The sequence below is a fragment of the Scomber scombrus genome, chromosome 22 (genome assembly GCF_963691925.1).
Source record: "Scomber scombrus chromosome 22, fScoSco1.1, whole genome shotgun sequence".
Lineage (NCBI taxonomy): Eukaryota > Metazoa > Chordata > Actinopteri > Scombriformes > Scombridae > Scomber > Scomber scombrus.
The window spans coordinates 21,903,098-21,915,115 of record NC_084991.1 but is presented as its reverse complement, the minus strand read 5'-3'; the positions used below and the strand labels follow the sequence as shown (position 1 = coordinate 21,915,115).

Here is a 12,018-nt window from a genome sequence, read left to right as displayed (position 1 = left end):
GCAGCATCTACATTATAAAAGAAAACCAGACCCTCCGCATAATCTACAAACACTCCCACCTTCTGAGGGGGCTGATTCAGACAGAGACTGACTGGTTGATTATATTCATTAGCAAAGTACTCATCTTCATCCCTCAACGTTATAGTCCAGTAGCCATTCTCAGGTCTTGTTATAATACTTTTTTTCCTGTTGACTGACTTTCTGGCCACTCCTAAAATCCAGTCAGTCTTCCCTTTAACCTCAACCTCATAGTAAAATCTTCCAGTGGAGAGACTCGGCTGCCCTAAGACATTAACACAACTGTTAAACCTCTCAGGGTTGTTTGGTAGTTCTTTCCTCACATCTCCATGATGTACTTGTTTCCCATCATCAGACAGGATTAGATTAGGATGTGCTGTATCAGGATCAAGAGTCACCTCCACTGCAAACTGCTGGACCCACTTTAGTTTTGGTTTCTTTCGCAACTTGAGGTCTAAAACAAAGTAGAGTACACATGGTCAGTTTTGCAAAACAGCTTATTATGTGTTAGCGTATGCAACTATAAATCATAACTCATGTAATAATTTATTAATTGCATTTGTCACTGCTTTTCAGATTTCCTTCCCTCACTTACCTTTTGGTCCTGGTAGGGAGTTCAGTAAAAGCTGGTCCAGATCATTCTCTAACATCATCATCATGGCTAGGTCCAGGGCTCCAGGTCCAGCAGCACTGTGTATCCAAGGCAAATCTCCCTCTGGAACAATAAAGACTTATATCATTTGGAGCTAAGTGTGTGTTAATTAATATAAGACAAAGAGACTGTAAAAAGTTTAATGATCTTCTTTAGGTCTAGGTGAGTTGACTTTGGGCCTTCCTTCCCAGTAAGGGAAGATTTCTTCCCCTACATTACCTTCTGGTTCTCGGTGGAAGTTTCGTATACGCTGCCGCAGATCATTCCTGCCGATCTTTTTTAACACCTTCTTGGTTAGCCGCAGAGCTCCATGATCCTGATATTTCTGTACCATCAGATCCACTGTGTCCCGCCTTGCTGCATTCTCCAGCTGAGCCACTGGGATGCCTTCAAAGCCCTCCAGGATGTCATCCTCCCCCAGGAACCACTTGAACGTCTTGAAGTGATCTTCTTTCAACTTTTCAAGAATTTTCAAGAGCTCCTCTTTAAGTTTAGCCATTTTGGCCCCCTGCTGAAAATAAGAGATATTTTAAATAGGAGGAACATGTATTCAGTTCTCATCTCATGCCACTTTACCAGTGTGACTTTTGTACATGTTACATATAACTCATCTACTGCTTGAACAACTTTAATTAGGGACAGAGCCGGAAGGCAAAGACAAGGACCCTACTGTATTTGTGTCGTTTTTTATTATTATTCTATTGACACTTTGAGCCTCAATTTGACCCCCTAAACCTGCTTAAAAACTAAACAACTAAAACACTAAAACAGAATGTCGTGGAAAGAACTTTTTTCAAAAATGTTTTGTCTTATCAAGACGTACAGTCACCCCTGACCTAAATCCAACAGGAAGTGGACAATTTGCCTTTGGCCTCCTACAAATTTTATCTTGTCCAGTGCATTCATCGTAGCGGCTTCAAACTTGAATAACTGACTTGAATAGCTGACGGAATAGCTGAAAAATTCTGAACAACTTTTTCATTACTTGTCCGGTTTGGATTTTAGAAGCCCTGAAAGATAAAGTGCTGAAAAAACCTCACCAAAACACTCTCATAGAAACTGGATGGGAGGAGATTCTAATGCCACTTTGACCCTAAATTTGACCAACTAAACATGCTCCAGAACTGACCAAATTTGCCACGCACATCAGACCTGGCCATAAATTTGATAAAATGGAAAAATTAACCCTAACAGTGCCAAAATGTGCCCTCTAGCGCCACCTAGAAACAGTTAAACGGCCACTACGCCTGATAGGAATGTTGTAGAAAGTTCAAACCAAAACTCTATTGTTTGTCTTACCAAGACCTACAAATCACGCACTGTTCTTAAAATTTAGAATGATCAGCAAAACGCTGTTATTACTCAATCACCAAAAAGACCATTTTGAGATTATGATCCTGAGTCGGAGAGGTACCGTTTTGAGCTCGAGTCCCTTATCACATTTTGGGTTTACAGTGGTGGCTCTTTGACCACAGCATCAGATAAGCTCCAAATACAGTAAACAGGTGTACAGAATGTGGTAGAACGTTTACCTCATATCCTTAGGTATACTTCATACTATCCATTTTAACACATAAGTTAAGATAAACAAATTCAATGTAATAATGGAGAAAAAATAACCTTTTATGTTGGTTGTATGTTGGTATTTATTGATCTGTTGTATCCATCTTTTCTATTGATATGTATTCCCTAAGAGTGTAATGTTTTGTTAATAAATGACTCTGTGCTGAGACAAAGTCCACGCATCAATGTAATACCTTGTAAAACTGTTTATGACTTTACTCTTTATTTTACTACAAGCACGATATCCAGCCTGTACTCTCCTGTTAGTGAAAACAGGCAGGCATGTACCTGTGCAGTTGTGGTACTGACTGAATGAAGACCAGTGACATTTTGATTTTGTGTAAAACTAAATAATTTCTGTAATTTCTGCTCAGAAACACTAGAGGGAAACAGAGAGCTAAAAACTGAACACACAACTGAACAATGTCTCATCTTGAACATTTTTATGTTCGGACAGTAGTGTTACAGTTGGACGCTGTTTGGATAGTGAGAGTATTGTTTATTCATTTACCCCAATTTCCAAAGAAAGAAAAAATATTTTTGTTCATGTTAAGTAATACTTCTAAACGATTGAATATTTATTTTTAAATGTATTTTACACATAAAATTGATGACAAAGTATTAATTGAAATAAGTTATTCATAAAAATTGGACCTAATTCAACATAATTTAACAATTTTAAAGTTGTAATCTGTAAGATTTCATTTAAGCCTGGAGTGCAGAACTTTTACATCTAAATGAAGGTCCATTATATTCAAGGCCTCGCCAAACAAGTTTATATAAAACTGATTAGGCCTATCAGCACCAGATAAATCTCTCTGTATTTTCTGTATAGTGTCAAATGGTTAATATGCATGACACACATAAATATTATAATATTATGATTTACATGGCATACATTTGTTTTTTTTGCAAATTTCATCTAAGTACATGTTGGTACAGTTTATAGTCTCACTTATACATTTTAGGATTATTAAGTTACACTTAAATTGCAAATGCTCAAGCAGTATGTAAAAATATACTTGTAAATATAAATACACTAATATATAAATATGTTAATGCACTTTTAATCTATTAGTAGAACATTTCATGTACAGTTTAAGTTTGATGCAGTGGATGATATTTAAACACACTGGTAGTACACTTTAAAGTTTTCAAGTACACTTAAAGTTGGAAAATACTCAAGCAGAATGTAAAAATAGACTTGTAGACTAATGTCAATGTAATGTTTAATGTGATTTTATGTACAAAGTACATAAAATCTCAAAGTACAATTTACATTACATTATAAATGTATGTAAATTAAAGAACATCATGAGCAAACATGACTTAATTAATGCATTTTTAGTCAATTAAGAATACTTCAAATTGTTCCATTTTAGCACTGTCGAGTATAATACAATTAAAACAGGTCTTTTATACACTAATATTATTTAAGTGTAATAAATACAAAAAATTGTTGTTCAGTTTTAGCACACTTTAAGAACATAATTTAATAGTATTTCTTATACATTGCACCACACACAGATTCTAACAAACTTAAAACTAAAAAAACAAAACAGATCCACAAGAACCCAGAAATAATCTGAAAAGCTTTTTTACTTACCAGAAACAATGAGTTGAAGGTGCAAAAGAAGCATGTGACACATTCAAAAATGAAATTCACTTTCAGCTTTTGTCGTTTGGTTCTCAGAGATGAAGTGAAGCTGTGTGCAGATTGCAGTGTGTGTGACGATATGCAGCAGTGTGTGCTGTGATAAACGTTTTGCAGAGTGAATGTGAGTGAAGGTGAACACAGAGCCACATCACACAGAAGTGATGTGCAGCCAATCCCTGAAGACTATATGAGACCACGGGACGCATGCAGTCATGAACACAACTTTCATACGGGAGTTGCAGCTCTACGTGCTTCACTTAGACGTACAATAACACACAAAGAGCAGCCAATAAAGGATCTAAATGAATTGATTTGATTCACTTCTTTTGATTTAAAACTTGAACACTCCTAGTTCAGTTAACTAATCAGTGAGTTCTGTCTTCAAAACAACTTTGAACAAATTATTCAGTATAAAATACCACCAAATTCAAGTATAAACTATGAGAGGAGATATAAATATTTGATTTCAATTAATACTGCTCTAATAAAAAAATTACAACACTGTCAAATGCCTGTTGTTACTTACACATAAGGTTTTTCTGTCCTCTCTAACTGTTGTAGATCTATGAACTGCCTTTCAACTTGCTTCAACAAACAGACGCTCTTAGTTTCAGTTTTGTCCTCCTTCTCTGCATTTCTCCATTCCATTCTTTCAGTACAACCCAGTCTTGTTGTTCCTTATACTCCATCACATGCTTTATGTTCCCTTGATGGGGGTTACTTACTGTTCCTGATTTTAATAAAATCTCTTTTGGTAGTCGAGCCGCAGCCCAAGAAGTTCTGCTTCTCTGGAATAATCTACTACTGCACATTCGGGTGTCAGGCCCTGTTAACTATGACTGCTCCTAATTTCACCAGCTGGGAACCCAAATCACTGTTTTCCTCTTTAACATGTAGCTACCCAACCCTGTTACAGTTACATGATGTATGTTGTTACAATTTCATACCTCAACCTTGTTGTAATAGTAACTTTATTACCTGTGTATGAAGTTGTACAAATGCTTGTGTGTGGTTAAAAATGCTCAGTGACAGTAACATAAATCATGTTTGTGCATCTGAACAAACATGGTTCCTGTGTGAAACAGAAAGAAAGACCATCTGTTCATGTTCATACTCTGTCATATATGTAAAGTATACCCACACATAAAGTAATCACATAAACTTCTAGAGGATGGTAACAGGAGTATTCACCCCACAATTCAGGGATTGCTCCTCTGCAGCAGCTCTGAGTATTAAAGACATCACTGTATTGAGAAATTGTGCAATTTGTAGTAACGTCTGTGTCCATGCCTACAAATATGAATCTCTTCAGCTGTTCCACTTTATTCACCAGCAATTCTGTAAATGTGTAAAGCCAAAACTATGAGTTAAAATACTCTAAAGCCGAGGGGAACTGCAGGGTCTGGTAATAATTTACTGTGGGATCATCACTACATGTAACCTCTTTCACATCACATGTACAATACTCATCAGGTCCTTTGTTAATAGATTATATCAGCTTTATTTCTCCTACTTTCTCACCAGTGTGGCTGTTGAACAACTCAAGGCATAACGAATAATGTTCAAAAACCACCAGTGTTGAGGGATTTTATAGTTAAGCAGAGATAAATGAATCTTAATTTGATTTTATAATACTCATCAAGCAGGATTCATTGTTCAGATTCAGGATTCAGAGTTCTTCAAATGTATAAAGATGATCCATCATAGACCGTGACTACGTGTTGCTTTTGAGTTTCCAGATGATGTTTCTGCTCTTTAGTCACAGATATGTTGATGCTGTTTTTACCTCCGCTTGCTTTCTGTAGACTTTCCACCCCCTCCCCCCCTCCTTAAAAGGGTTACTTGCATCTCTCAAAAACCACTTCTTATCATCTTTCAGTTTTGTAAAGGGAACTTCTTCTCTCTCTTTCTTAGTTTCACGCCTCATTCAGGCATGCTCTACGTGACCACAGACACGAAGCATCAGACCAGTACAAAGTAATGAAAACCACACAACTGAAGAAACGTTTAGTACATGCTGTACTAACTGCTTCTGTCATCTTATTATTATTGTTAGGGGCCTACATTTCCTGTAAAAGGAAAGGCAAGTTTTATCTGCATCATGATTCTTGTCTGACGGATGAAAGTGAAACGTGCACAAAGTTAACAGATAAACAATAATAAAGCACATATTGATATTTGTACACAACTGTCTCTAAATGTGATTATATTACATTGGTTTTATACAATAGAGAAATAACCTGGAAGGTCAACGTTATAAAAGAAAAATATGAAAATCAAAACTAAGTGAAGCAATCACATAATAAATCAGACTTTGAAATACAGTAAATAGTATTCATTACCACAAATTCTATTTTAAAGGACTAACACAACCATGGTACAGTACACTCAAAGTTGTGCTTTCTCTTCCACTATTGCCTGGTTTTACTTCTTCTTAGGACTGTGTTGGTGTGAAAAACTTCTCCTGTTAGTGTCATTTGATGAGAAAAAAGTAGTATTGATCTAATCTGTGTAATTGACAGGAGAGATGATCAGATTGGGCTGAGTTTCTACCAAATACAAAAACAAGGAGGGCAAAATTTCACAAATGAACATCATACTGCATTGAAGAAGGCTTTAAACTAGCGATTGAGACCATAAACACATTTTGAAAAAGTTTACTGAGGTTATAAATCAAGTGAGAAGTTGGTGAATTCTCCATTGACTTGTATAGAGACGGAAGTCCTTTTGACACCATAACGGTCTCCCCCTGGTGGCCTTTTGATAGAATGCAGTTTTAAATTACTTCCGCGTTGGCATCATTTCAGAGGACTGGAACTCCCCGCCTGGTAGGAAGAACCCACTATAGTATTGTCTGTATCATTGTGAACAGTGTAAACTGACTCTAAAAAGATCGCTAGCTTAAATTAGCACGATGCTAACGCTAACCGCGAGTGGCGCTGCCGCTACGCTAGCTCGGATATCACCTTTGATATTCAATGTGAGTGTTAAAAGTGTGGCTCAGTTAGCTAATGTGCCGCTACTGTAGTTAAATGAGAGAAATAGAGACGGCATATGATGCATATTTGTGTTGACAAGATGCCAGGTTGTGATAATGATTGATTTTGTGATAACTGTTATGTGTATAATGTGTTTTATTGCACTGGCGTTGTTTAAATACTCATGTTGAGTTAAAAAAAAGTAATGCCATACTGTTTATTTACATTTAAAAAGGTTAAAAATAGATGTTATGATATAGTTAGAAAGATACATATTGATTAATAGAGCTGTTTAAAAACATAAATAGTGCTTTATGATTATAAATGAGTGAATTTATGTTAAATAATATAAGTTCATGATGAATACTGTACTGTAAATGTATACAAGGTCATTTACATTGATTTGAACACTATATATCCTGCATCTGGGTATATTTATATTATAGATGTTCAGAGTGAAAAGTGAAAGTAGTATGGTGTTATGCAACCCAGTCTCACGGAAATATATCTATTGATTCGTTATCTGGAACACGAAATTTCCTTTTTTTTCGTGTCATCAAGCACCATTTTCAAACTCATGTGTTTCAATTGGAAGTATTTTTCGTGTCACTAAGCACGACTTTCAAACTCATGTTTTATCCGGGAGCCTAACCCTAACCCTTTCTCCCTGCTGTCCCGGTTTTTATTGCTGGATTAGGAATTGATTCAGATTGAACTGAACTCTTATCTTCTAATAAAGAAGAAGGGACACTTTTATTTCATTTTTATCTTCATCTTTCATGAAAGAGCTCTATTTTTTTGTGTTTTTAAAAAATTGTTCATACACTGCAAAAAAAAGTATTGGTGTGAGACTATAAATTGTCAACTTTCAACTTCATGTTCTTATTTGAATAGTTATGGGGTCAGGCTAAAGGCGCTACATTACGATTTGAGGAACCACTGAACCTGTATCACCTACTAGTGCTGCTGCAGTTGTTGTTGTTGATAAACATTCATCATGTTTCCTCTAGTTTTGGGTGATTTTTGTTCAGGAGATACAATTCATACTCTGTTATGGTTCATTTGTGTCTACAAGATAAGCATACAACAACAACACGCCAAAACAGACCCAAGGAAATAGACCTTAATACGCAATAAACCTTAAAGACCAGTTCTGTTTTTTAACTTAATAATCAACAAACATTTGATATTCATTATTGTTCAGGTATGAGAATGTGTGATACTCACACCAGAATGAATTATGACACTTTAACATAAACATTAAAATCACACATACTGTAGGCTTAATATTTGGTTTTTCTTGTTTTTACTGAGAGTCAGTTTCAGGTACAAGTTTCTACTTGCGCTCCACGTTTCCTATTCAGTGCTCTGTTGTGTCAACACCAACTTTCTTTCAAGATAAAGGAAGTGACTGTGCCACTACTCTGCACAGGTACAGCAGAGTCAGACTTCTGAGAAGTGTCTCTGTCCTGTGCCAGAGCGCTCTCAAAGACCAGGAATATAGAATGCTTAAGCTTCTTCTGGAATTCATCACACATGAAAACATAGTCAGAGGACCTCTGTCTCTCGGTTGTAGGTTATTTAATACTAAAATTTGAAAAACATGAGAGGGCAACCAGCACAAGAAGAATGCAAGAATGACAGAGATAATGATTCGGTGAGATCTATGTTTCCTTGCACTTTGCAGGCAACTTAAAAAAGCTTCAGTAAATGGAAAATTGTTTCTACTCAGAGTAGCTGTAAAACTGGATGTGTAGTTTTTAAAACATCAAACATTTTTTTTTACTATTTCACTTCTTTGTTCTTAGACAAGCATTACATTTTGTATTATTGCATATCAGGATTTCTTTTTATGCTAACCACATTGACCTCCTGACAGAGTGTCTGTAATGTCTGCTTAGATACACTAGAGGGACACAGAGAGCTAAAAACTGAACACCTGAAACTTTCTCCATCACACTTGATAATACTGAATAAAGGCTGATGCAAACGCTCACAGAAATGTCTCATCAGTAACATTTATGTATGTAATGATAAATTATGTAAAGATATTAAAACCAAAGACCTTACAAAACCTATCCTTGATAGGCCAAAAAGTCAACTATAGCACACTGTCAAAACCACGACTGATGATGTGCAGAGATCTGACTTCCTTTCTGCAGAGTCAAACTTTCTAATGTGGATTTTTGCCCATATTTCCCATAAAAGCAAAGGCAAGTTTTACATGCAACATGGCTCCTGTCTTAGAGGCAACATGGATGAAACATGCACAACATTAACAGATTAAACCACAGACTTAGTCTGGACACACATTATAAGATGATTTGTTGACAACTGAAGTTAAAATTTTGACTGTAGTGTTAGTAACTGACATCTACACCAGTCCTACAGGGATTCTAGCCAATTTAATACATAATCACCACTGAGTGATGCTTGTGATGCTAATTCAACAGGTGAAACATCAGTAGCACAGAGGTCAGGTATTATGTCTGTGACCAAGTTGCAAAGATTACATTTATAGGGGCTTTATTAAGTTGTCTTCTAATGCTTAATGCTGTTTAATTCAGAATGCACACCAAGGTAGTCAGTGCTTCTGTGATAACAACCTTGCAAGTTGCAAACGGAGGAAAGCATGCAAAGTACTGATGTGAAACAAGATAGTGTTAACCTACAATATTTGTAGGGTAGATAAGGATTAATATGAATATGTGCATCAAAGAGTTTTTTAAATGTGAGCTCTGATATAATCTGAGAGTGGTCTGTTATGCAAACCATAAGACAAGCATATACTGCACATGTGATATCCTGTATGGTGAGTAGTGTGTACTCATGTTTGTCGCCTTAAAGAAAGAGGAAGAGAACAGCTTATTGACAGTTTATTAATGTTTTTATTTACTATACTGAAATATGTAAAGCTCAATTGTTGAAAATCAATGTTTTGTAACAGAAATTCAGTAAACATAAATAAGCTGCATCAAATCTTACAAACATAAAACAAACATACAACTGATATTTTTATCAACTGAATTACAGGCAAACCATTATCTGATGTCTTAAAGTTACATTATGATGATACATAGAAAGCTTTAAATGTTTTACATTCATAATTACACAAAGTGCTTCATATTTACATGCTAAACTCACAGTATACCCACAGAGGTGTTTTTGGTGCTTCTAGCTGATTAGACCTGGGTCCAGGCTGAAGCAGAGCAGATCTGGGGCTGTGATGTAACCAAATTACATGCTTTATGAATGTGGAAGGTTAAACAAAATTAACAGGATAGTCAGGGTGACAGCTTACTTGTCATGAGTAGACACTTCAACTTTTTAACTTTGAGCAGATGTACTGTCTGAATCAGTTTCCACTTGCGCTCCACTTTTCTTATTCAGTGCTCAGTGCCTCTCTCTCCTCAGTTGCGTCGACTCTGCTTTCTTCCAAGGTTAAGGAAGTGACTGTGCCACTACTCTGCACAGGTACAGCAGAGTGAGACTTCTGAGAAGTGTCTCTGTCCTCTGCCAGAGCGCTCTCAAAGACCAGGAATATAGACTGCTTAAGCTTCTTCTGGAATTCATCACACATGAAAACATAGAGAATGGGGTTCAGGCAGCTGTTCAGAGAAGCCAAACTCACAGTTAGAGGAAATCCAAGTTTAATAATGACTTTCATTTGTGGGTTACCAGGAGTAAATACATATAATAACTTAAAAACATGAGAGGGCAACCAGCACAAGAAGAATGCAAGAATGACAGAGATAATGATTTGACGAGATCTCTGTTTCCTTGCACTTTGCAGGCGCCTTGTACGAACACCTATGGTCACATAAGATGCCGTTATTACCAGGAATGGGAAGAGGAAAGCCATAATAAAACTAAAAACGAACAACCACAGTATCTTGTCTTCTGAATAAAAACAGGAAGGATTCCCCTTATACTCCTTAAGTGTGCGAAAAGTGGCATAAGGGATGCTGCAGACCATAGCCATCAACCAGATAGCAACACTTACGAGTTGAGCTTTGCAAACAGTGCGATTGTTTCGTGCCCATACCACTGCACAGGTGCACAGGCAACGATCCAGACTAATGGCCGTCAGAAGAAATACACTGGCAAACATATTGATTACAGTCACAAAGGTGTCGAGCTTGCACATGAAAAGTCCAAATGGCCAGTAGTCCTGAGAGAGTTCAATGGAATAGAAAATCAGGAAGGCTGTAAAAAGGAAGTCAGCCAGGGCCAAGTTGAGAAACCAAATTGAGTTGACTGTTCTCTTCATCCTGAAGCCTGTCACGTAGATGACTAGACCGTTTCCCACCATCCCAACCACGATGATCACACAGTAGATGACCAGACAGGCTATTCGTACTTTTCTTCTAATCCCGTCATCCCAAGATGGTTCAGATGCAGTGATGTTATCTAAAGAACAAAGAAGAAATGCCTAATTAATGTCAACATCGGCCAATTCTGCAACGTGTAGTGAAAAACTTTTTTAACCAGATTACACATTAATAAGATTTAATTAACCGCATACTTTTTGTAGTTTTTAGTACTGTATTTTCAAATGATTATTTTCTTTTGTGAAGACATTTTTTTGCAGTTTTGTGTAATTTAAGTAAAATTTACTGCAAATTAATTAAAGATAAGTATACATTTATTACTATAATAACTGTTTAAAGAATTACAATTTCCAAATGAGATCTGTATATCGCATCATAGATCATTTTTTGTTCCAGCTTTCCATATCATTTGTTCGGTGATAACTACATTGTACCACTGTTCTCCTTTATAAAAACACATGTTCTCTTTAAGACTGACCTCAACTGCACAGTAGTAGATTAGACTGGGAGTCACAGAATACTTGATATTCACTTGCAAGTTGACTTTCTCACTTATTTCAGTCAATTTCAATGATCAGATAATACTAAGTATTAAATGCCTAAATGACTAAAATGAGTTCAGCAAGAAATAAGATTAACTTCATGCTATTGCAGAGAGAGCCAATACATGTTTGAAATATCTTACCAGTGTCCATTTCTCTGTTGCAGCGAGAGTCCTTCTTTATACTAAGATTATCTATATCTTGTACTGCCTTTACTTAATATCTATCACTGATAGCTCCTCCTCCTCATTGCCTTCAACTACCTATGAATCAGCAC

The 12,018-nt window shown here is 36.3% G+C and overlaps 1 protein-coding gene across 1 annotated transcript; it reads right to left on the bottom strand.

Annotated features, from left to right (window-relative positions):
* Positions 1–10,197: 10,197 nt before the first annotated feature.
* Positions 10,198–11,905, bottom strand: LOC134004264 (chemerin-like receptor 1). Its single transcript, XM_062443483.1, has 2 exons — positions 11,885–11,905; positions 10,198–11,278 (listed from the first exon to the last, which is right to left on the bottom strand). The coding sequence occupies exons 1-2, from the start codon at positions 11,892–11,894 to the stop codon at positions 10,251–10,253; spliced, it is 1,038 nt and encodes a 345-aa protein (XP_062299467.1). The 5' UTR covers positions 11,895–11,905; the 3' UTR covers positions 10,198–10,250.
* Positions 11,906–12,018: the final 113 nt, after the last annotated feature.